Here is a 26315-nt window from a genome sequence, read left to right as displayed (position 1 = left end):
TCCATATTGATCGTGCCAACCGGAGCAAAGGTAACAAACGAGGAACAGCAATTCTCTCCATCTCCAAAAACCCCAGCGGGCAATCGATTCTAGCTGAATGCAGTATGTGGCTTTCAGAGTTAGGAAGGGAGTTCCCGGCCCCGGGCATCCACTTATTCATCTATTTATACTATCTTGCCGGACAGGCTAAAATGAAGTCCGGTAGGGCCACCCCACCCCCCTGCTTAGGTCTCTGCAGAGTGGATAACTTAAGTTTAGGCCTAGCCTTCCCCCATATGAAAGATTTAGGTATTAAAACAGCACTATGCTGAAAACAGTAGCTCAATTTGGGGAGCAGTATCATTTTGATCAGGTTGATACGACCAGCCACAGAGAGCGGGAGCTTATCCCAGGTAGCAAATTTAGACTTAACCATGTCCAGTAGTGGGTATATATTGAGATGCAAATCTAGTTGACTGTGCTGAGACATATGTATTCCCAGATATTTAAAATTGGAGACAATGGGTAGCAGCGAGAGGGTTTCAAGGCATGACATTGGGGCATGGGAGAGAGGCATCAGAGCGGACTTATCCCAATTTATATAGAGACCAGAAAATTTACTAAATTTATCAATCATCGTTATTACTTTTGGTAATGTATCTTCTGTTTGGTCCATAAACACCACCATATCATCAGCATAAAGACCAATAATGTCCACTCGATCCGCAATATGTATCCCTTTAATGTCTACAGAGGACCTCATCCGTATTGCAAAGGCCTCTATCGCCAAGGCGAATAGAGCTGGGGAGAGAGGGCATCCTTGGCGAGTTCCCCTATGTAAAGAAAACGGTGCAGACAGAGCCGTTCACCACCATACGTGCCCCAGGTTTCACATAGTGTACCTATCCCTCTCAGAAATTTATCCCCAAACCCATATTTCCGCAGACATGCAGTTAAAAAGGACCACTCAAGGGAGTCAAAAGCCTTGGCTGCGTCCAGCGAAGCCAATGCGCACCTGTTATCCGGTTCTAGAGAACTATATTGAATGACCGATTGCACCCGCCTGATATTGATAGAAGTATTTTTCCCAGGCATAAAACAAGTTTGGTCTGGGTGTATGAGATCTAATATGATCGTATTCAATCTAGTAGCTAGAATTTTAGTAAAGATTTTGTAGTCCACATTCAACAAAGAAATTGGTCTACATGATCCACAATCTAGAGGATCCTTCACTTCCTTCCTGAGCACGATAATGTTGGCATCATAAAACGTTTCAGGCACAGATTCCCCCTCCCATATTCCCTTGAGTACCTTCAGTAGGATAGGTGCTAATTTATCACGGTATTTCCTATAGAATTCAATGGGAAACCCATCAGGTCCCGGGGCCTTCCCAGTAGCCATGTCTGCTATAGCATGTTCTACCTCCTCCAGGGTAAATTCAGCCTCCATAAAGGCTTGTTGGGATGGGCTCAGTGAGGGGAACGTTATATCTGATAAATAATCTAAGCATTCATAATCATCAAAACCACTACTAGACTTGAACAACTAAGTATAGTAATCGTAAAAGCCCTGAAGTATTCCATCCGTAGAGGACACCAATGAGCCATCGGATACCCGAATCTGCAATATTGTGTTGAGGCGTTATGTTGGCGCACTAAGAAGGCCAGGAGTGTGCTGGCCTGATTCCCCAGCTCAAAATAGGACTGACGAGTGAAAAATAATGTGCGTTTTGACTTAATTTCTGCATGTTGGGTATATAGCCTCTGGGAATTAAGCCATTCAATTTTGTTACTGCTGGTCTGATTAGCTATATAAGTGGCCTCTGAGTCTTTTAATCTTTGCTCTATCTCGTCGTCCTCCCTCGCCGTCACCCTCTTGATATAGGAAATAGTAGAAGATAAGCATCCTCTCAAGTATGCCTTCAGGGTATCCCAAAATAAACCAAGGTTTTGGAGTTCCGAGTGTGTTATAATAAAACCATTCAACTGATCGACCGTCCTATCACTAGAGTCTATTAATTTTAACCAAAAGGGATTCAATTTCCAGGATCTATTATTATCGAATTGCCCATATTTAAGTTTAAGAATAATTGGACTATGGTCTGAGATCCCCCGATTACCATGTTCAATACTATCCACCCATAATGCCAAACCACCCGACTCAAATATATAGTCTATTCGAGATAAAGACTGCTTAGTAGATGATTGGCAGGTATACCCCCTGACCTCTGGATGACTTATTCTCCATAAGTCTAGCCAACCGCTACCATCCATAAACAGTGCCAATTGAGAGGGGGATTGAGGTAGAGTTTCCCCGGATGCTACATCATCTAATCTCAATCTATCCATGGACTGATTCATAACTAGATTAAAATCTCCAATACAAATAACGTTGGCTTCCGGATATTTTAAGAAGCCCAAAGCCATATGGAGGACTGACATGTTAGCGGGGGGGGGTTATAGATACACAGCAACACATACTCTCGTGAGTTGATGAATGCATGCACAAAGACAAAACGACCCTCTGGATCACGTCTCGCCTCCCTGGCCTCCCATCTGACCTCCTTGTGTATCAGAGAGACCCCTCTTGAATAGCTAGTGTGGAAGGCATGTAGAGGCCATTGTACCCACGGTTTTTGCATACATCGAGCCGTGTCCCTTGTTAAATGTGTCTCTATTAGTGCTACGACATGAGGGTGACATCTTTTTATCTGCGAAAATACCTTAATTTTCTTTCGAGGGGTTTTGATACCTCGTATGTTCCAGGTCATACATATAATTTCAGCCCCCATGTTTACATTTAAAGGGAGAATTAATGCATATTATTGTTCGGGTGCAGTTCAGCAACATCATACAGAGCAAAGAATTGGTATTGGCGGCAACCATACCTAGTAAACAATCAAAACTGGTACATAAAACCAAACCAAACAAAACTTGAACAGTAGGGGAGTATATCTCCATACTCCCACAGTCAGATTGAAAAGGGGATACCCTCACTGAATTCAGTGTCCGGTATTGTTGACATTTTCCGCACCCAGACAGAAAGCTCCATTTATATTGCCGTTAGTCAAAGAACCCAGATTAGGAGTCTTCCACATTCAGCCCCCCGCGAGACCGTAGCCACTCGTGCGCCTCCGCCAGGTCTGTGAAAAATAAGGAGGAGCCCTTATGGACAATACGGAGCCGGGCTGGATAAAGCATGGAGTAGACGATATTCTTATCTCTAACTTGTTTCTTGATATCCATAAATCGTGCTCGCTGCTTTTGAAGTTCCATGGAAAAATCTGGAAAAAATCGATATGGTAGCATTATCGAATTTAATGAGGCCCTTCTGCCACGCCAAATGAAGGATGGCATCCCTGTCTCTACAATTAAGGAGATGTGCCAGAAAAGGTCGTGGTGGAGCTCCAGGAGGAAGAGGTCTCGTCGGGACCCTATGGGCCCTCTCCACCGAAAATGTTGAGGAGAATCCATCTCCTAGTGAAGACTTAAGCCATTCCTCCAGAAATTGCTCGGGCTGCTGACCCTCCGATCGCTCCAGGAGACCTATAATTCGGATATTATTGCGGCGTAGCCTGTTTTCCAAATCATCTGCCTTTTGCTTCCAAGCATTTACGGAGCCAGCAGCTTTTGTCAGTTTAGCTTCCATAGGAGTGATAGTGTCTTCTATATGAGACACCCTCGTTTCAACCTCCGAAATACGCCCTCTCATAGCTTGCATGTCATGTTGCAGGCGGCCCACCTTAGTATGCACATCTTCTATTTTCTCCGTAAGAGATGATCTAGTGAGGGAGATAGCTTGCATTAACTGCTCGGATGCCTGTTTAAGAGTCAATTCATCTTCTCCCTCCTCGTTACCATCAGAGGGACGACCTTTGCGCTGAGATGGTGCAGGATTATTTCTAAGATTGCGCACATTATCATGAGAATCGTCCTTGGCGTATTTCTTTAGTTTTTCAGCTGCCGCTGCTCCTCTGGAGTGTTGCATGGTGGGCACACAAAAGGGGATCCCACAAAGTAATCTCAGGGGTAATTATGGATAAGTTGTACTCCAATTTCGGGTCCCGTTTTATTAGGCACAAAACTATAGGTCAAGAGACCACTGGGCAGGCAGTTTAAGGTATAAGTTATAGAGATAACCGCTGTAACACAAGCCGTGAGGACCCACAGTTACTACAGGGGGAGCAGCAGGAAAGGGGTTAATCCCTTTGATGTTATGGCATTAGCTAGGAAGGTGTCCACCCGACAGGGGGGCGCAGGACCCAATTTCTCAGGGCACACTGCACCACCCCTACTTCCTCAGGCACACGCTCACCCGTCCAGCGCCGCTGATAAGATTAAGAGCGCAACTTCCCTGTCTCTTAGGGTGTGAGCTAAGATAATGGCCGCTGCCCCAGGCACGGTTTGTGTCAGTCCTCCCAGCTCCCGTGTACAGGCACTCCGCTGCTCTCACCAGCATGGTCTACCACCGCCGCCTCCAAGATGAAAGGGGCCCGGCTCCAGTAGAGAGTAGCGCCGCGTCCCGTAAGTCCTCCCGGCTCCCGTGTGCAGGCACCCCGCTGCTCTCACCAGCGCGGCCGACCTCCGCCGCTTCCAAGGCGAAAGGGACCCGGCTCCAGCAGAAGCAGCGCCGCGTCCTATGTTCCCAGGCGCGCGCTCTGAAAATGGCCGCCGCTACACGTGGGGGTCTCCGGTTTGCTTCGGCTCCCACAGCTCCCAGCCTCACGAATCTCCGCAAGTTTCCCAGGAGGTCCACAAGACTCCCCGGTGTATGGGGTTCAGATTCTGGTTGGTACCGCTCGGTCACGCTCAGTGTGTATGGCAGGATCAGCTCAGGATATACGGAGCTCTCTTAAGATGCTTCCTTCTTTGGCTACATAGCCACGCCCCCCAGTGAATCCCTTTTGATAGGTTGTTGGGATCCATCCACCAAGCTAGGGAATGAATAGTAGCTAAACTTAGTCATGTGACTTTCTAAACGTCCCCTTAGTATAATCTGGTTTCTCAGAAAGTCCCACTGGAGATGTCTCGTGTGGAGTTGTGCCCACTGAACTGCTGGAAGACAAGCAGAGAGGGACCCCAGTAATGTCATCGCCTTTCTCAGAGTCAAGGAAGGGTTTGAGTGAGCTTCTGACACTAGATTATCTTTTGTCTTTTCTGTACTGGGAGGCGACATTCTTGAGAAAGTCCAAGGTGAGACCCAAAAATTTCTGAACCCTGGTTGGTTCTAGTTTTGATTTTTGAAGGTTTACAAGCCAACCTAAATTTTTTAGAGTATCTATCACTCTGTCGCATTGTTGACGGCAAAGCTGGGCAGAGTTGCTCACAATCAGAAAGTCGTCAAAATACGGGACAATCAAAGTGTCTTTCTCTCTCAGATGGGTTATCATCTCCGCTATCAGTTCGGTAAATATGCGGGGTGCAATTGATATGCCAAAGGGAAGAGTTCTGTATTGGTATTCCCTTATCTCTCCTTTCATGACCACTGCTAGTCTGAGGAATTTTTGAGAGTTCCTGTGAATGGGGACGTGGTAATACGAGTCGTCGTTTCACTATCATGAAACAGTTTAACAGGTTTTTGATCGTTGACTTTATGGACTCCATTTTAAATCTCTGGTTCCTTACACAAGTGTTTAACTTCCGTAAGTTTATTATTGTCCAGAAGGACCCGTCCGGCTTGGGAACTAGAAATAATGGGGAGTAAAATCCCTTCCCTCTCTCAAGAGGGGGGACTTCCTGGATGACAGCTTTGTCTATCAGTTTTATGATTTTCAGTTCTAGGGCTTCTTGTTGAGGAGAGGACCTCGGCGGTGTTACCATGTAGTTTTGGGGAGGTAGGGATAGAAAGTCTATTCGAAGCCCCAATCTTATAAAGTTTACCCAGGGGCTGGTTGAAATTTTGTCCCAGGTCGGGAGGAACTGAGAATCTCCCTCCCACCCTGGGGGAGTTGTCACTTGGGGGGGGGGGGGGTTTCCTATCCCGTGAGGAATTACCAAAATGGAACCCCTTGTCTCTTTTCCCTTCATCCCATCTGCTCTGCTCCCTTGGTGGTCTTTTCCTAAAAAACTTCCTATTCCGAAAGGGCCGTTTAGTGAATGGTGGGGCCAGGTTAGGGAACCCTTTTTTCTTGTCACCTGCTTTATGCAAGATATCATCCAGAGTCTCTCCAAAAAGAAACTTGCCCTCACATGGGATTGAACAAACCTTTTGTTTAGTTTGTTGGTCACCTGGCCAACTCTTTAGCCATAATGTCCTCCGGGCCGCATTCGAAAGGGCTGCAGATTTAGATACAAGTTTAATTGAGTCGGCTGATGAATCTGCCAAAAGTGCCGCAGCTGCTATCATAATAGGGATAGACTGTAATACTTTATTTCTAGGCCCCCCATCCCTCAGCTGTTTTTCTAAGCTGTCAACCCAAATCATTAGGGATCGCGACATGCAAGCAGCTGCTATGGCTGGTCTTAAACATCCCCCTGCCGAATTCCAGGCCCCTTTAAGGAAGGTATCTGCTTTTATCAAGAGGATCTTTCAGAGTTCCCATGTCCTCAAAGGGTAGTGCGAATTTTTGAGGCTTTAGCTACCGCAACGTCAAGTTTGGGGGCTTTATCCCATGAAGTAGAAGCCTCTTCAAAGGGATATTTTCTTTTTATAGAGGGGACCGATGAGTTGTGTCTCTGGTTTTTCCCACTCCTTTTTAACCCCTTTCTGACCTCAGACAGGATAGTACATCCGAGGTCAGAAGCCCCGCTTTGATACGGGCTCCGGCGGTGAGCCCACATCAAAGCTGGGACATGTCAGCTGTTTTGAACAGGGATGGCATGCAGCAAGGAGCTCCCTTACCCACCTTTTTTAAACTTGGCGCCTATTACTAGCCCCTCCCCCTGTGGCTGCGTCGCTGAGGAAGCGCTGTTTTTTGTTCTGCGCATGCGCGCGCTGTCAGGGGCCCGGAAAGGCAGTCTGTGGTTTCGGGGGAGCGGCCATCTTGGTGAACCTCATGCACTCACTGTGCCCGCCCCGAACTGGAAGTCCTTTACCATTTCCGGCGCGGCATCCATCTTGGAAGCCCGGGACACCTCATGCGTGCCAGGTCCCGGAAGCCCCTATCTCCTATCCGGATTGGCGGCTGTGCTTCCCCCCGCTCACGCTCCAGACCCATCGGTCCCAGCAGTGGTGGCTTCGCACACCGCACCAGCCGTGGCAGGGGCATCCCCGCTGCCAGAACTCGGACTGGCTGGCTCCGGATCCTCGGTTGATCTTCGGACATGTTCAGGTACCGATACCTAGTAGGTTCCCCGTCAGGGATAGGAAACCAAACTGATGCAGAGGAGAGGTACCGCCCTTTTTATCCTGTAGGATTCCTGTCCCTGAAGGGTGGATCCCCTCTGTGGTGCTGTCATGGGGGACTGAGAAATAAACCGCTGTGTTTCTGCGTGGAATTTTCTGCAGCATGTGAACAGCAGATTTGGTTTTCCATAGGTTTACATGGTACTATACACCGCATGGAAAACTGCTGCAGACCCGCAGGGCCAAATCCGCAACGTGAGCATATACCCTAAGGCACACTGTCTGGGGGAGGTGGGGCTGCCATTTTAAGCACTCACTGCAACCTAAAACTCCATTTGCTGCAAAATGATCCTAGGTTGCAGAAGGCTTGCCATGGCAGCTGTGGATCTGCTCAAGACTCACATCATCCAGGACAGTACTCTATGCAGACTAGCCAGTGGTTTCATAGAATTTTACTTTTTACACCGCAAAACAGTACAATTTAGGTGATCAGATGATTTCAGACTCCCATCCCCATAAGAGATTTAAAAAAAAAAATAAAAATGCCTTATCTTTCGCTTCCCTTCTTCCCAGAGCCATAACTTTAGTTTTTGGTCAAAATGTCCCGCAAAAACAAGCCCTCACATGGCCGAGTAGTACTTTTGAACGAGACCATTGGTTTTAACAACTGGAAAACATGAAAAAAAAAGTTTTAAGTGTGGTGAAATGGCAAAAAAATAAAACAAGTGTGGAATTGCATTTTTTTTGCAATGTTCACTAAATGCTAAAAGTGACCTGCCATTTTGATTCTCCAGGTCATTACAAGTTCATAGACACCAAACAATTATAGGTTATTGGTGAAAAAAAATTAAAAAAGTTAAAAAATTGCACCATTTCCCGATACCAGCAGCATCTAGATTTTTTGTGATCTTGAGGTGGGTGAGGGCTTATATCTTGCGTGCAGAGTTGACGTTTTTAATGATACCATTTTGTTGCAGATACAGTCATTTGATCACCAGTTATTGCATTTTAATGCAATGTTGCGGTGACCAAAAAAACCTTCCGTAATTGTTTTTTTAACTTTGTTACGCAGTTGATTTTTTTATATTAATAGATCGGGGAATTCTGAACACGGCGATACCAAATGTGTTTTTTTTATTTTAGATTGAATGGGGCAAAAGGGGCGATTTGAAATATATATATATATTAATATAATATACCGTATTTTTCGGACTATAAGATGCACCGGACCATAAGACGCACCCCAAATTTTCAGAATAAAAATAAGGAAAAAAAAAATAATGTTTCAAATGGGGGTACGTCTTACAGTCCGAATTCAGCTTACCAGTGAAGGGATCGGCACAGGTGGAGAAGTGGTCACAGGGGTCTTTCGGTGGTCCAGGCTGGTGCTTGGCCTCCAGGAAATCCCATCCCAGGCTGGTGCTCTGTGCTTGGGCAGGGGTGGAGGCTTTGTGCTACGGGGGCAGGGGCTGAGCTACGGGGGCAGGGGCTGAGCTACGGGGGCAGGGGCTGAGCTACGGGGGCAGGGGCTGAGCTACGGGGGCAGGGGCTGAGCTACGGGGGCAAGGGCTGTGCTACGGGGGCAGGGGCTGTGCTACGGGGGCAGGGGCTGTGCTACGGGGGCAGGGGCTGTGCTACGGGGGCAGGGGCTGTGCTACGGGGGCAGGGGCTGTGGCAGCAGCTCTCTGGGCTCAGTGGGGGCTCCGACAGCATTTCGTCAAAGCCCGGAGGCCCCCCGCTCATCCGTTAATGGCATGTTGCGGTGGCCTCCGAGAACATGGGCGCCGGGAAAATGGCCGCCGGGCTGGCGCACGCTCCGATTCAGATCTTGTTGCCGAGATCTCGCCCCGAGATCTCGGGAGACGAGATCTCGTTGACGAGATTTGAATCTGAGTGTGCGCCGGCCCGGCGGCCATTTTCCCGGCGCCCATGTTCTCGGAGGCCACCGCAACATGCCATTATGAGCAGGGGGGCCTCCGGGCTTTGACGAAATGCCGTCGGAGCCCCCACTGAGCCCAGAGAGCTGCTGCCACAGCCCCACAGCACAGCCCCTGCCCACAGCACAGCCCCTGCCCACAGCCGCACCAGCACCAGCATGGGAAGGGAGGCTGCATTGGGACCGCCGCCGCTGAGCCATGATTTGTAAGCATATTCCGACTACAAGACGCACCCCCATTTTCCCCCTAACATTTTTTGGGAAAAAAGTGCGTCTTGTAATCCGAAAAATACGGTAAATATATATATATTTTTTTTGCGTGCTTCAATAGTCTCAGGAGACTAGAAGCTGCACTACTTTGATTGGCTCTGCTATATACAGGCCATAATCGGGTCAACTGTATGTAGCAGAAATGCTCACTTGCTATGAGTGCCGACCACTGGGCAACGCTCATAGCAATCCAGCAATGAACCACAGAGGTCTGCTGGAGACCTGGTTGTCATGCTAACCAATCGGTGACCAGCGATCATGTGACGGGTCACTGATGGGCGGGTTTTGTGACGCACTTCCAGTAAGCGCGATTTAAATGCCGCTGTTAGATTGACGGCGGCATTTAGCTAGTTAACAGCAGCAGGTGGATCGTGATTCCACTTGCGGCTGTTGTGGGGAAAAGGTTACCTGTGTGTATGAATATATCCGGCGCTGAGCCCACAACAGGAGGAGTCCAACATCTGTACTATTACGCCCGATGTCAGAAAATGGTTAAAGCTATGTGCTCACAATGAGGCAGTTTTATGTGGTATATATATTTTCGCTGAGTCAAAAATGTAGCGTTTTACAGTTCAAGCAAAGTGCATGGGATTTATACAAATCTCCTGCCCACTGAGCTTTCATCATAACCTGACCTGCGGTGCACAATTCAAACCCACATGTTAATTTCTCTTGCGAATACTCTGGTTTTTCTGCATCAAGTACAAGTCTGGGGAAGATCTACCCATAAAACTCAAAATAAAAGCACTCTGGTAATCCACACACAACTCAACGTTTTATTGAAAAAAATATTTCAGAAAGTATTAAAAACAAAGCAGCTTTAATTAAAATGAAACCAAAATTACAAACTTCAGCGTCAAAAACACAGTAAAATTAAAAAGGTGAAAAAAAATGCTCTTAAGCAGTGAAAAACACACAAGTAACCCAATTTACTACTGTTGGTGCATTAATCATGCTACATAAAAACTCAACATCTTGGGAACATATCCCAATGGGAATCTGTCACCAAGCTTCAGCTAAACATCTTAACCCCATTCCGAAGAAATTTTACAATTATGAAGCATAATATGTCACACACAAAAAAAAAAATCTCAGAATCAGTGGGATCCATTGAAGCGTTCCAGAGTTATTACCATATAAAATGGCACTGGTCAGAATTGTAAAAATTGGCCTGGTCATTAATGTGCAAACCACCTTGGGGAGGTGGGGGGATGTGGAGGGGTTAAAGGGAACCTGTCACCCCCGATGGTGAGGTAAGCTCACCGTCATCAGGGGCTTACCTACAGCATTCTGTAATGCTGTAGATAAGCCCCCGATGTTACCTGAAAGAGGAGAAAAAGACATTAGATTACACTCACCCAGGGGCGGTCCCGCTCCGATGGGTGTCGCGGTCCGGGGCCTCCCATCATCATTCTATGACGTCCTCTTCTGGTCTTCACGCCGCGGCTCCGGCTCCGGCCTACTTTGTTTGCCCTTAACAGGGCAGACAAAGTACGCCTGTGCCGGAGCGTGAAGACCAGAAGAGTACGTCATGGAATGAAGAGAGGAGGTGCCGGAGCGGACCAGCAACGCCCATCGGACCGGACCGCAGCGGGACCTCCCCTGGGTGAGTATAATCTAACCTCTTTTTCTCCTCTTTCAGGTTACATCGGGGGCTTATCTACAGCATTACAGAATGCCGTAGATAAGGCCCTGATGACTGTGGGCTTACCTCATCATCAATTTTGGGGGTGACAGGTTCCCTTTAAAGGGGTTATCCAGCATGACTGACTTCAGACTTCTGAATCTCCCCAGCATGCACTGCAGGCATTTGCCAATTTCTGAGCCGGGATTGGCTGGTACGCATGTGTAATGCATACTCTAGGATAGAACCAGACTAGTGGGAGCAGACTCGCTCCATACACTTGCCACATATCTTATAAAATCATTAGAAATGTAAAGGGAAAAACAAAAAAAAACAAAACACATATTTGGAATGCCTTTATGTATGCTCTTGGTTTTGAGACTGATTTTTGGTTCCATTTATATTCTGATGTTTATTTAATTTATTTTTTTAATTTGAAGGGGTTGTCCTACAAAGTACAATTTAACAAGTAGATCTTGGAACAATACCAAGTACCACAATTGGATGTGAAAAAAAAAAAATGTTCCTGTGCTGACATCATACATGGGCCCTTGCTATGTACTGTGCAATGGCAGTGTCTGACCGTACAGGGACATAGTCTGATCGTACCAGAGTGTACAGACATTACAGTATTGGATCACAGCTGCAGTTTTTTTTATGGAAAAACATTTCCCTGCCTGTTTAAAAACTATCAAAGAATTAACTGTGATGTCTATTCTCCTCTAGCTTCCTCCCCACCCAGGACATCACTGACCGTGTTCCGGTATGCCGAGACCCAACCATTGCACCACACACACACATTTATAAGACAAGAAATATTTTATTTTATTTAATTCCTATAGGGAAGTCGACCTGCGATCATCTTATCGCTTGTTCTATACAGTGAATTTCAATGGAGTACAAGCATGGCAGCATTTTGGAGAGGGCTCCTGTTTAAGAGGTGTACAATCCGGTACTAAATTAGCAAATATCAAAAAACAATTTATAATTTTATTACTACTTTACCTGATAATAGGGGAGTAAAAAAGCATCTGGGCATCCAGATAAAGCCATCTGTTTATTAATATCAGTTTTAAATTTTGCCAACACCTGTTAAGAAAAAAAACAAAGACATTAGTGATATTGAAAGATCTGTTAACCAATTTCACAAAATCTACATACATTAATGAGAATCCATCTCAGAATAACTGTTTGCATTGTCCTCACCAGGATAAGTGTTTCAAATCTGACCAGTATCCATTTAGGAGGCAGTAACGGATATGCTTGGTGGCATTTGCACCCACAACCCCAGCACTCCCGAGGCATGTAGAAGCAAGTGGCCCTCTATATGTCCCAACCTCAACATTGCATAATGCAGATGTTAAGGCTGATCATGGTTCTTTCACGAGTGTTTTACTATGTAGTGTTAGGGTACTGTCACACAGTGGCACTTTGGTCGCTACGACGGTACGATCCGTGACGTTCCAGCGATATCCATACGGTATCGCAGTGTCTGACACGCTACTGCGATCAGGGACCCTGCTGAGAATCGTACGTCGTAGCAGATCATTTGAAACTTTATTTCGTCGCTGGATCTCCTGCTGTCATCGCTGGATCGTTGTGTGTGACAGCGATCCAGCGATGCGTTCGCTTGTAACCAGGGTAAACATCGGGTTACTAAGCGCAGGGCCGCGCTTAGTAACCCGATGTTTACCATGGTTACCAGCGTAAAAGTAAAAAAAAAAAAAAAACGTACATACTCACATTCCGGTGTCCTTCAGGTCCCTTGCCGTCTGCTTCCCGCTCTGACTGACTGCTGGCCGGAAAGTGAGAGCAGAGCACAGCGGCGACGTCACCGCTGTGATCTGCTTTCACTTTACGGCGGCACTCAGTCAGTGTTGCAGAGTGTGACAGTACCCTTAGAGCAGCCTGAGGTAGACAGACACCCTGATAAGAGGAATGTGTCACTTTGTAGGCAGTTTACTGTAGTTTCAATAAAATGAGTGTTTTATCAGGAGATCACCACTACTTGATCAGCCATTTCATGCTGCCTAGACCTGTTTCTCATAACCTCAACCCCACAACTGGATTGGCAGCTATGTGTACACTGGGCATTGAGATAAACCTGCCAATCCGTTATAGGGGTGGGGGTTATACACAGCTCAGCTTTTGAGCTTTGCTGGATCTTCAAGAAAAGCTGCACCTAGAAACCAAGACATCCCTGGAAAACAGGCCTCTGTTGGGGACAGTATAAACAATCTGGTGACAGATTCATTAATAGAAACCTGTCACTTTTTTCATACATCGTGGTGAAATGGATGCGTAGGCAATTATTCCCCAACAGAAATAGTGTTTTTTGTTGAGATACTTATGCGCTGTGGTGATGAGAAATCTAGCACAGAAGTCCGGCTGGAAGTGCACAGGGGGCACATCAATGCACTTATACTACGTCGGCATGCGGTGACAAGCCCAAAAACCTCCAGCTTGATTTGTATATGGCATGTACACTAGATTTCTCTTGGTTGGCACATCTGATGTCCCAAAATAAACATACCCTTTTGTAGACAAGTGCCTATGCAGTATCACTACAGCCATAAAGTAACATTGAGCTGAAAAGTTCCCTTTCAGGACTAAAGTCACAACATACAACAGGTACACTCACTTGTAATTTGTTCTCTAAACTGGTCAAAACTGTAATTTGATCTGTAAAGATGAGATGAAAAAGGACTAAGGGTACCGTCACACAGTGCCATTTTGATCGCTACGACGGCACGATCCGTGACGTCGCAGCGATCGTATGATTATCGCTCCAGCGTCGTAGACTGCGGTCACACGTTGCAATCACGGCGCTGGAGCGATGCCGAAGTCCCCGGGTAACCAGGGTAAACATCGGGTTACTAAGCGCAGGGCCGCGCTTAGTAACCCGATGTTTACCCTGGTTACCAGCGTAAACGTAAAAAAACCAAACAGTACATACTCACATTCCGGTGTCTGTCCTCCGGCGTCTCAGCTTCTCTGCACTGTGTAAGCACAGCGGCCGGAAAGCAGAGCGGTGACGTCAGACGTCACCGCTGTGCTCGCTTTCTGGCTGGCCGGCGCTCACAGTGCAGAGAAGCTGAGACGCCGGAGGACAGACACCGGAATGTGAGTATGTACTGTTTGTTTTTTTTACGTTTACGCTGGTAACCACGGTAAACATCGGGTTACTAAGCGCGGCCCTGCGCTTAGTTACCCGATGTTTACCCTGGTTACAAGCGAACACATCGCTGGATCGCTGTCACACACAACGATCCAGCGATGTCAGCGGGTGATCAAGCGACGAAAGAAAGTTCCAAACGATCTGCTACGACGTACGATTCTCAGCAGGGTCCCTGATCGCTGCTGCGTGTCAGACACTGCGATATCGTAACGATATCGCTAGAACGTCACGAATCGTACCGTCGTAGCGATCAAAATGGCACTGTGTGACGGTACCCTAAACTGTTTGCCTGCTCGTTACTCAAAGCAAGCAATTCCTAATGCTTGTGTTCTCGTTTTGAGCAACTAGTATAATGGGAGTCAATGGGAAATCCAAGCATTTTTCTGGCAGAGCCTACATGCAGGTCTGTGGAAGCAGTGAAAACATTGAAATGGATGGGAAAAGTGATCGATCACGTTGTCCTGATTGTCTCCATGGAGACCCGACTCCAAGATGGCCGTGGGGTCCTTCCGGGTCCTACAAGGAAGGTGGTTTGTGAGCACCTGCTGGGGCAGGCGCCAGTATGCCTTCTTCCCTGTCTGTTAGGCTACTTTCACACTTGCGTCGGTACGGGTACGTCGTTAAGCGTCGGACTGACGTACTGACGCACGTTGTGAAATTTGTGCATTCTGAAGTCCAGGGAGGAGGGGGCGGAGTTCCGGCCACGCATGTGCGGTAGAAAATGGCGGACAAGACGTACGAAAAAACGTTACATTGAACGCTTTTTCGTGACGGTTCGCCAAAACACGACGGATCCGTTGCACGACGGACGCGACGTGTGGCCATTTGTCGAGATCCGTCTGTAATACAAGTCTACGGGAAAAAAACGCATCCTGCGGGCAACATTTGCAGTTTCCGTTTTTGCCCAAAACGATGGATTGCGACGGATGCCAAACGACGCAAGTGTGAAAGTAGCCTAAGGGTACCGTTACACTAAACGATTTACCAACGATCACGACCAGCGATACGACCTGGCCGTGATCGTTGGTAAGTCGTTGTGTGGTCGCTGGAGACCTGTCACACAGACAGCTCTCCAGCGACCAACGATAACGAAGTCCTCGGGTAACCCGGGTAAACATTGGGTTACTAAGCGCAGGGCCGCGCTTAGTAACCCGATGTTTACCCTGGTTACCATCGTAAATGTAAAAAAACCCAAACACTACATACTCACATTCCGGTGTCCGTCAGGTCCCCTGCCGTCTGCTTCCCGCACTGACTGAGTGCCGGCCGTAAAGTGAAAGCAGAGCACAGCGGTGACGTCACCGCTGTGCCCTGCTTTCCGGCCGGCAGTCAGTCAGTGTGGGAAGCAGACGGCAGGGGACCTGACGGACACCGGAATGTGAGTATGTAGTGTTTGGTTTTTTTTACATTTACGATGGTAACCAGGGTAAACATCGGGTTACTAAGCGCGGCCCTGCGCTCAGTAACCCAATGTTTACCCTGGTTACAAGCGAACGCATCACTGGATCGGTGTCACACACACCGATCCAGCGATGACAGCGGGAGATCCAGCGACGAAATAAAGTTCCAAACGATCTGCCACGACGTACGATTCTCAGCAGGGTCCCTGATCGCTGCTGCGTGTCAGACACAGCGATATCGTATGGATATCGCTGGAACGTCACGGATCGTACTGTCGTAGCGACCAAAGTGCCACTGTGAGACGGTACCCTAAGCTCACTGATCTGATACTCTACAGCGCAGAGTGTCAGATCAGAGATCTGATAATACAGTGATGTCCAATACTGAGACAATGTATAAAAGTTGAAAAAAAAAATTACAAACGGTAAAAAAAAACAACCCTAAATAAATATTTTTCCAATAAATACATTTATGCAAATAAAAAATAAAAGTACACATTCGGTATCGCCGAGTCCATAAAGAACCGCTCTATAAAACTAGTTAACCCCTTCTGTGAACACCATAAAAAAAGTAAAAACGAGGCAAAACAATGCTTTATCATACTGCCCCCCAAAAAATGCAATATAACGCGATCAAAAAGACTGATGTTAATAAAAATGAAAATGTCATCCTGTCCCGCAAAAAAATAAGCGGCCATACAGCTCCGTCAACAGAAAAAAAAGAAAAAAAAACGAAAAAAAAAAAAACTTCTAGCTGTCAGAATAAAGCAATGCAAAAATTGTTTTTTCTATAAAATTGTTTTTATTGTGCAAAAGCGCCAAAACATTAAAAAAAATGATATAAATGGTATCGCTGTAATCGTACTGACCTAAATAAAGCTGCCTTACCAATTTTACCACCATTTTTTTTTTTGCTGGTTTTTGTTCAGTCTACCAAAAATCGGATTAGAAAGCATTAAAAAAAAAATAGTACCAATAGAAAAGTCAGCTCATCCCACAAAAAACAAGCCCTCACATGACTGTCGGTTGAAATATGAAAAACTGATAGCTATCGTGATATGGTGACGCAAAAACTAATTTTCACAATAAAAAGCGTCTTCGTGTGCGACAGCAGCCAAACAAACGCCCAATATAAATCTGGCATCACTAATCTCACAAACCTGTAGAAATAAGTCGCCTAAGGCCTCTTTCACATTTCCGTCTTTTACTGTCCATCGCAATGCGTCGTTCTGTGCAAAAAACGCATCCTGCACAGTTGCCCGCAGGATGCGTTTTTTGCACATAGACTTGTATTACCAACGCATCCCGACGTATGGACACGTTCCATACGTCGTGCACTGGATACGTCGGTATTTGGCGGACAGTCGTAGCGAAAAAACCTTCAATGGGAACGGTTTTTTTTGGACGTCGGGTCCTGCATTTCCTACCGCGCATGCGCAGCCGGAACTCCGCCCCCTCCTCCCAGGACTGTAGAATGGGCAGCGGATGCGTTGAAAAACTGCATCCGCTGCCCACGTTGTGTCAAATTTTCACAAAGTCCGTCGGTACGTCGCGCTGACGCTTAGCGACGGCCACGTACTGACGGAAATGTGAAAGAAGCCTAATTACTTAGGTCTCTTTCACATTTCCGTCTTTCAGCTCCCGTCACAATCCGTCGATTTTTGAGAATGAAGGATCCTGCATTTTCTCATAGACTTGTATTAGCGACGGATTGTGACGGATGGCCATCCGTTTCATCTGTCGTGCACTGGATCCTGCGTAAAAAAAACGGTCCGTCAGGCAGAGAAAAGGAAATTTTTCTCTGCACGTCGGAAAATCGGTCGCTGCCTGTGAAAAGCAGGAATCCTGCGACGGGTCCCGTCTTTTCAAACTGAGCATGCGTAGAAGAATTTCCCGTTAGGGAAATTCTCTCTTGCTCCCTCTCTTTCTCCTATTGATGCTGCCTATGCAGCATCAATAGTAACAAGATATAATGTTAAAAAAAAAAATATATATAAAAGGGGAAAAAAAAAAAAAAAAAAAAAAAATCGCAATATTCTCACCTACCGGTGTTCCCGCGCAGCGTCCACGATGCGCCCGGCAGCTAGCGTTACTTCCTAGTAATACATCGTGAAATCTCGCGAGAAGTCACGGTCTGGCGAGACCGCGAATTCTCGCAAGATCTCGCAATGTATTACTAGGAAGTAACACTAGCTGCTGGGAGCATCACTGCGCGGGAACGCCGGTAGCCTTGACGGGTCCGTCAGAAAGACGGGCCCAATACACCAGTTTTCCACAATCTGCACAGGATCCGTCTTTTCAACGTCTTGGCAGATCCTGTGTAGATTTGGAAGATGGAAGTGTGAAAGAAGCCTTATACTGCATGAGGAACGGCATAAAAAGTCATAGTTACTCACCGATAACGGTGTTTCTCGGAGCCCATGACAGCACTGCACTACGGAGAAAGGGGATACGCCCTTCAGGAACAGGAAACCTACAGATAAAAGGGTGGTACCTCTCCCTCGCATCAGTTGGTTTACAGAGCATCGGAGGACCTCCAGGTTAGTTTACAACAGAGAAAATACCATATTATAACATTTCTTAAAAAAGGAACCCCGTGCCTAAATTGTAATATATAAACTATATAAATCATATGTAATTAAAGGTGCTCACCGCACTCGTGATGGGAGGGAATAAGCGAGTGCTGTCATGGGCTCCGAGAAACACCGTTATCGGTGAGTAACTATGACTTTCTCGGTCCCCCATGACAGCACTACGGAGAGAATTGCAGAGACTAAGCTTAGGGAGGGACCACCGCCTCAAGAACCCTTCGACCGAAGGTCAGGTCAGACACAGAGGCTAGATTTAATCTATAGTGCCTAAAAAAGGTTGACGGTGATGACCAGGTGGCCGCCTTACAGATCTGTTCTATTGATACCTCTGACCTCTCAGCCCATGAGGTAGCTACTGCTCTTGTGGAATGCGTTCTTATACCGTCTGGGATCGCATTCCCCGTGGATGAATATGCCAACGCTATCGCCTCTTTTATCCACCTTGCCAAAGTACCTTTAGATGCCCGGAATCCTTTTCTGGGACCCTGAAAACAGACAAACAGAGAGCCTTCCCTCCTATACTCCCTGGTGGAATCTAGGTATTGGACTAGGCATCTTCTGACATCTAGATTATGGAAGTTCTGCTCTTTCTCATTTCTAGGGTTCGGGCAGAAGGACGGCAGGGATATTTCCTGTGACCTATGGAATTTTGACGCCACTTTTGGCAAATAGGCCGGGTCAGTTCTTAGAGTGACTATCATCCATGATTTTTGTAAAGGGGGGGGGGGGGTTAGAGGACAGGGCTTGAATGTCGCTTATCCTGCGCGCAGATGTTAAGGCTACCAGAAGAATGGTCTTAAGAGATAGTATTTTAATGGGAATCATGTCTATTGGTTCAAATGGAGGACCAGATAATGCTGAGAGGACTAAATTTAAGTCCCATGGGGGCATTTTTTGGGTAACTACAAGTTTTGCTCTTGTTACCGTTTTAATGAATCTTATTATCAATGGGTTGGCTGCAATATTCTGGTTATAGAGTGCACCCAGGGCTGCTATCTGCACTTTAAGAGTACTAACCGCTAACCCTTGTTCCAGACCTTTTTGTAGGAACGCAAGTATTTTATTAATTGAGGGTCCCTCCTGGATTTTAACTTTGGATACAGACAAGAATTTTTTCCATGTTTTCCCATATATTTTAGTAGTAATAGGTTTTCTACATTTTAATAATGTTGCAACCAAGTTGTCTGAAAAGCCTCTTTTTATTAATAGTTGCCGTTCAAAAGCCAGGCTGTCAAATGCAAGTTCGTCTCCTGTGGGTGGAAGATCGGTCCTTGCTGTAGTAGGTCTGGCAAATTCGGTAGAACCCATGGGTCTGAGACCGATAGCATCCTTAGCCAGGAAAACCATGTCCTTTTTGGCCAGAATGGGGCAATAAGGATCATTTTTGTTTTGTCCTCTCTGACCTTCCGAATGACTGCCGGAATCAGAATGGTTGGTGGAAAAGCATATGTTAGTTTGTGTGTCCATGGAATCAGAAAGGCATCCAGAGCCTGGGGATTCCCTTCCGGGCTTAGAGAACAAAATTTGCTTACTTTTTTGTTTTTGCAATTGGCGAACAAGTCTATTGTTGGGGTTCCCCACATTCTCGTGATCTGGTTGTAGAGAGACTGATTCAGGGACCACTCGCCTTGTCTCAACTGAGTTCGACTCAGGTAATCTGCTTTCTCGTTTTTTGAACCTTGAATATGCAGTGCAGAAAGGGATAGTAGATTTGTTTCTGCAAGGCTGAAAATTTTGGCGGAGGAATTCATCAGTAACCGAGACCTTGTTCCTCCCTGGTGATTTATATGGGCTACTGTCACTATATTGTCCGAGAGAATTCGGACATGATGTCCCCGAATGTAGGTAAGGAATGATAGAAGAGCCTGATGCACCGCCCAGAGTTCTTTTTGATTTGAGGATGCTGACAGTTCCTGAATTGACCAGTTGCCCTGAGCCACTTTGTCTGCCATGTGGGCCCCCCACCCCCTGGGACTTGCATCGGTTATCACCCGAGATATTTTTGGTACCCAAGGAATCCCTTTTGAAATATTCTGGTTCTTTCCCCACCAGAGAAGGGAATGAATAACGGAGGAATTTAGAATGACCCTGCTTTCCAAATTGTTTTTTAATATTAACTGCCATTCTAGTATGTGCCACTGAAGCTCCCTTGTGTGGAATTGTGCAAAGGGTATCGCCGGCAGGCATGAAGATAGAGACCCCAGCAGTGACATTGCCCTCCTTAGAGTCATGGAGGGGTTTTGCAGTGTTTGTGCTATCATGGTTAATATTTTGTCTTTTTTGGGGCCCGGGAGTTGGCATTCTTCAACCTGGGAGTCTAACGTCAGCCCTAGGAACTCCTGTACTTGACAGGGTTCCAACTTTGATGTTTTTATATTTATGAGCCAACCCAAGTCCGTTAGAATAGTCATTACTCGGTCTCTGTTGTCTGCAACTTTGAGCCGAGTCGCTGGCAATAAGAAAATCGTCCAGGTAAGGGACTATGATAATGTTTTGTTCCCTTATGTGGGCCATCATCTCCGCTACTATTTTTGTGAATATCCGCGGAGCAATAGAAATCCCGAACGGGAGGGCCCTGTACTGGAAGTTTCTTATTTTTCCCTTTATGGACACCGCCATCCTGAGAAATTTTTGAGATTGTTCGTGGATGGGCACATGGTAGTATGCGTCGGTTAGGTCTATCACAACCATGTAGCAATTTGGAAAGAGAATTTTTATTGTAGATTTTATTGTTTCCATTTTGAACTTGTGATTTCTTACATAATTGTTTAAGTTTCTTAAGGTTATAATCGTCCGAAAGGACCGTCGGGTTTCGGTACTAGAAACAGAGGGGAAAAAAACCCTTCCTCCATTTCTTGAGGAGAGATCTCCTGAATCACGGCTTTCTGCAGTAGGGAAATAATTTCTCTCTCTAATGCCGCTTGTTCTGCTGCCGAAGACCTCGTCTTTGTCACTACGTAATTTCGGGGGGGGGGGGGGGGGGGATGGGGAGAAAGGAAATCTATTTATAGACCAGATTGTATGAGTCTTAAAATCCAGGTGTTGGATATTTTTTCCCAGGCAGGAAGAAATGAGGTGAGCCATCCCCCCACCGTCGGGAAAATGTCATTTGGAGGGTTTTTTATCACGGGAGGTATTGCCAAAGAGGTAACCTCCATCTCGCCTTCTCCCTTCTTCCCATTTATTCTGTTCTCTGGGAGGTCTCCGACGAAAAAATTTACGGTTCCGAAAGGACTGTTTAAATAGGGCTGGCCCCAGATTTGGAAACCCCTTCTTTTTGTCTCCTGCTTTGTGGAGGATGTCATCCAGGGTTTCCCCAAATAAGAAATTTCCCTCACATGGGATAGAACACAATTTCAACTTTGTTTGGAGATCCCCTGGCCAGCTCTTAAGCCATAGGGTCCTTCTGGCTGCGTTGGAGAGGGCAGCGGCCTTGGATGTTAAACGTACTGAGTCCGCTGAGGAGTCCGCTAGGAATGCTGCTGCTGCTCTAATTGCAGGGATTGAGTCTAGCAATTTACTTCTGGGTGACCCGTCCTTGATCTGGCTTTCCAGCTGGTCAACCCACACCATCAAAGACCTGGAGGTGCAGGTCGCTGCGACTGCAGGTCTCAAGCTACCCCCAGCCGATTCCCAAGCCCCTTTAAGAAAGGTATCCGCTTTCTTATCTAAAGTGTCTTTGAGGGTACCCATATCCAAACGGGAGCGCAAATTTTTTCGAGGCTTTGGCCACTGCTACGTCCAATTTGGGTGCCTTGTCCCAAGAAGTGGACGCCTCGTCATCGAAGGGATACTTTCTTTTAAGCGAGGGTACTGAAGAATTTCTCCTGTCCGGTTTTTCCCATTCTTTTTTTATCAGTGTCTGGACATTGGAATTTAACGGAAAAGCTCTCCGCTTTTTCTGTCCCAGACCTCCGAACATAATATCTTGAGCCGTTTTATCGGGTCTGGGATCCTCGACCCCCATAGTGGCTCTGACGGCTTTAACTAAAGCATCCACTTCCTCTAGTGGGAAGCAATGACGGCCTGAATCTTCATCGGAGGAAGATAGGGAGGATTTGGAATCGTCAGAGTCCGCGTCCTCAGACGAGGATCGGACAGAGTGAGAATATACCGTCTCCTTCACCTTTTCCTTCCCTTTTTTGGAAGATAACAGGGCATTCTGAACTTCAGATCTAATTATAGTTTTAAGTTCAGATGCGAAGTCAGGGGTTTCTTCACATAAACGCTGAATGCAAGATTTACAAAGCTTTTTTCTCCAGGTTACCGGCAAAGCTTTGTTACAGGTGGGGCAGACCCTATTTTTCTTTTTCTCCAGGCTCTTCTTACCCTAGTAAGGGAGAAGAGGGAGCCCTATTATAAAAAATGTGTACTTTCACGGAGATCACTCACCATTCGGATGTGGAGGCAGGTACCGGTTCTGGAGGGTACCTGGCAGTGGAGCCTCTTGAGGAGGGGAGTTAGTCCCTGCAGCAGATCTGCTGCGCTGTGTGGATCGACTGCTTGATCCACTTCTGGAGCTCTTTGGGTCCCCCTTCTTATGGTGCTGCTGCCTGGGCTGCAGCTGCTGTGGATCTCTGTCCTCCATGGTTAAAGGGAGATAAGCCGGATTACTCACCGGTAATGCTCTTTTAATGAGTCCACGACAGCACCCCACATGAGAGAGAGGGATCCGCCCCATAGGAACAGGAAACCTACAGAATAAAAGGAGGCGGTCCCCTCTCCTCCTCAGTTTAGTTTACAGAGTACAAAAAGGGAACCGCAAAAGCTTTAGTATTAATTCTTATTCAGCAAAATATCTTAAACTCTATACAACCATTATTTGTGAATTTAAAAGGAAGAGCTGTGCATAACTTAGGGAGGGTAGTAAATGGGTGCTGTCGTGGACTCATTAAAAGAGCATTACCGGTGAGTAATCCGGCTTTTTACCCTTCGCCACGACAGCACCCCACATGAGAGATTTTCAGAGATTCATTATTTGGGTGGGATTACTGTATTAAGAACAGCTCTCCCAAAGGTCAGATCAGAAGATGCAGATAGATCAAGTCTATAATGGTTGTAAAAGGTAGAAGGTGTAGACCAAGTTGCGGCCTTACATATTAAATGGATCGGTACATCCACTTGTTCCGCCCAGGAGGAAGCCATGGCTCGTGTTGAATGCGCTTTAATACCCACTGGAGGAATCTCGCCTTTTGACGTATAGGCCAAGCAGATAGCATCTCTGATCCATCGAGATATGGTAGCTCTCGTGACCCCATGTCCTTTCTTGTGGCCCTGAAAGGAGATAAACAGAGCCCTACTCTCCCTCCATGTCTGACACCTTTCTATATAGGTCAGGATGGCTCTTCTGACATCTAAGGTGTGGAATTTATGCTGTTCTGGAGTTACAGGTGAATCAAAAAAGGAAGGGAGAAATATCTCTTGGGACCTGTGGTAGGTGGACGCTACCTTAGGGAGGTATGAGGGGTCTGGTTTTAGGACTATCCGATCATGGAATATCAGTAAGAAAGGTGGGTCTACTGATAGGGCCTGGATGTCGCTAACCCGTCTAGCTGAGGTTAGGGCTACCAAGAGGGCTACTTTATATGTCAGGACTTTTAAAGGTATTGAATCTAGTGGCTCAAATGGGGAGCTGGTTAAGGCTTCTAGCACTAGATTTAAATCCCACGGAGGTAGACGGGGAATATGGACCGGTTTACTACGTTCACAAGATTTTATGAATCTGGAGATCCACCTATTAGCTGCTATATTGCATCCATATAGGGCTCCCAATGCCGAGACCTGAACTCTTAAGGTATTTACAGATAACCCCTACTCTCGGCCTTTTTGCAAGAACTCTAGAATAGGTGTGACTGGAACTTGCTTAGTGAACGGTACCGTGTAAAAGTCTAAGAATTTATTCCATACCCTACTATATATCAGGGTGGTAGATCTTTTCCTGCTCAATAAGAGGGTGTTTACTAGTTCTGCTGAGAACCCTCTTGATCTTAGTAGTTGCCTCTCAAATTCCACGCCGTCAAGTGAAGACCTTTCACTTGCGGGTGAAAAAAGGGGCCTTGGGACAGCAGTTTCTTGTCTGATGGGAGAATCCATGGATCGCATAGGCACATGGTCTGGAGACAAGAGAACCATGGTCTTTTCGGCCAGAATGGTGCAATGAGGATCACTCTTGCTTGTTCCCTCCTGATTTTTCTGATCACTAGTGGAATCAGAGACATCGGAGGAAAGGCGTATGCCAGCTGGAACCTCCAAGGATGGTGGAGAGTCTCCAACATATCTGGGTGATCCATGGCGTTCAGGGAAGCGAACCTTCTTACTTGCCGGTTGTCTCTTGTGGCAAATAGGTCGATTTGTGGTATCCCCCATGATTCTGTTATCATACTGAATATGGATCTGTTTAAGGTCCATTCCCCTTGACGTAACTCGTTTCGGCTGAGGTAGTCTGCCCTGATGTTCTCTACACCTCTGATGTGCAGGGCTGTTAGGGATGTTAAATGAGTCTCTGCCAGCTGGAAGATGTCTGCAGCTATGGTCATTAGACTTCCTGACCTTGTACCACCTTGACGGTTCACATATGCCACTGTGGTGGAATTGTCCGAGTAAATTCTTACATTTGCTCCTTGAATCTGCGGAAGAAAGTGATTTAAGGCATATTCTACCGCTTTTAGCTCCTTCCAATTGGAGGAACATGACAATTCTGCCTGGTCCCAAGTATCTTGGGCCAGACTGTCTTTCATATGTGCTCCCCACCCAATAGGGCTGGCGTCGGTGGTAATTATTTTAGACGGGTCTATTATCCATGGCACACCCTCTGAGAGGTGGTCCATGTCTAGCCACCAGGATAGTGATTCTAAGACATCTTTGGAAAGAGATATTCTGCTTTCTAGATGTCCGTCTTTTCCCTGAGCCGACAATACCTCATACTGTAATTGACGAGTATGAAATTGTGCCCATGGTACAGCAGGGATACATGATGATAATGACCCCAGCAAAGACATGCCCTTCCTTAGTGTCATGTAGGGGTTGCGTATTGCGTCTGATACCCTTGATTGTATAGTCAGTTTCTTTGCCTGGGGGAGGAAGCATCTCTGACTTACGGAGTCTAGCTGGATTCCTAGAAATGTCTGGACGGTTTCTGGATCCAGCCGGGATTTCTCGAAGTTGACGATCCAACCTAACTCCTGTAGGGACGAGATCGTATTAGATAGACGGGTTTTACACTGGAGCATAGAGTTTCCCACCACTAGAAAGTCATCTAGGTAGGGTATTATCAAGGTATCTCGTTGACGTAGATGAGCCATCACTTCTAATATCACCTTAGTGAAGACGCGGGGAGCCATAGAAAGCCCAAATGGCATTGCAACATACTGAAAGTGACGAACCTGTCCTTCCAGGATGATTGCTACCCTTAGATACTTTTGATGTTCGGCATGTATGGGAAGATGATAATAGGCATCCTTTAAGTCTATTCCGGCCATGACACACCTAGGAAACAAGAGTTTTATGGTTGAACTAATGGATTCCATTTTGAAGGTATGATTACGCAGGAAGGCGTTTAATCTCTTGAGGTTTATGATGGTTCTAAATGAACCATCAGGCTTATTGATCAAGAATAAAGGGGAATAGAACCCCTTCCCTTCTTGATCCTGGGGAACTTCTATCAGGACTTTTTTAGACAGAAGAGATAGGATCTCTGATTCCAGAGCCCTTTGTTGGTCTTGACCTTTTGGAGATGTTACTATAAAGGAATCCCAAGGGATTCGGTCAAAATCCAATTTTAGGCCGTATTGTACAATGTCCAGAATCCACTGGCTGGATGTTATTTGTTCCCATCTGGGGAGGAAGAATTTTAATCTGCCGCCTACCTCCTGGTTAGCGGTATTTACGTTTCGGGTTATGGGACCCGCTAAAAAAGGCACCTTTTTGCTTCGGGTCCTTCGACTCCCATCGCTCCCTTTGTTCGAACGGCTTGTTCCTGGTAAAGGGACGTCTTTTGAAGGCTCTCCCTGGCAGGGGATCGCACAAAGTTTTGCTTTGGCCTGTGCGTCCCCTT

At 46.5% G+C, this 26315-nt stretch overlaps 1 protein-coding gene across 4 annotated transcripts in view; it reads right to left on the bottom strand.

The window, feature by feature from the left end:
• Positions 1-26315, bottom strand: part of GRB10 (growth factor receptor bound protein 10) — a 469634-nt gene that overhangs the window by 299975 nt on the left and 143344 nt on the right. For all 4 annotated transcript variants that reach the window (XM_077269359.1, XM_077269360.1, XM_077269356.1 and 1 more), the window contains one exon: positions 12099-12182. In XM_077269359.1, the coding sequence (XP_077125474.1) occupies positions 12099-12146 (48 nt within the window). In that variant the 5' untranslated portion in view covers positions 12147-12182. The remainder of the gene's footprint in view (positions 1-12098; positions 12183-26315) is intronic.

This window comes from Ranitomeya variabilis, chromosome 6 (assembly GCF_051348905.1).
Source record: "Ranitomeya variabilis isolate aRanVar5 chromosome 6, aRanVar5.hap1, whole genome shotgun sequence".
Taxonomy (NCBI): Eukaryota; Metazoa; Chordata; class Amphibia; order Anura; family Dendrobatidae; genus Ranitomeya; species Ranitomeya variabilis.
Note: the sequence above shows the minus strand (reverse complement) of the source record. Positions and strands in the feature narration are given on the sequence as shown.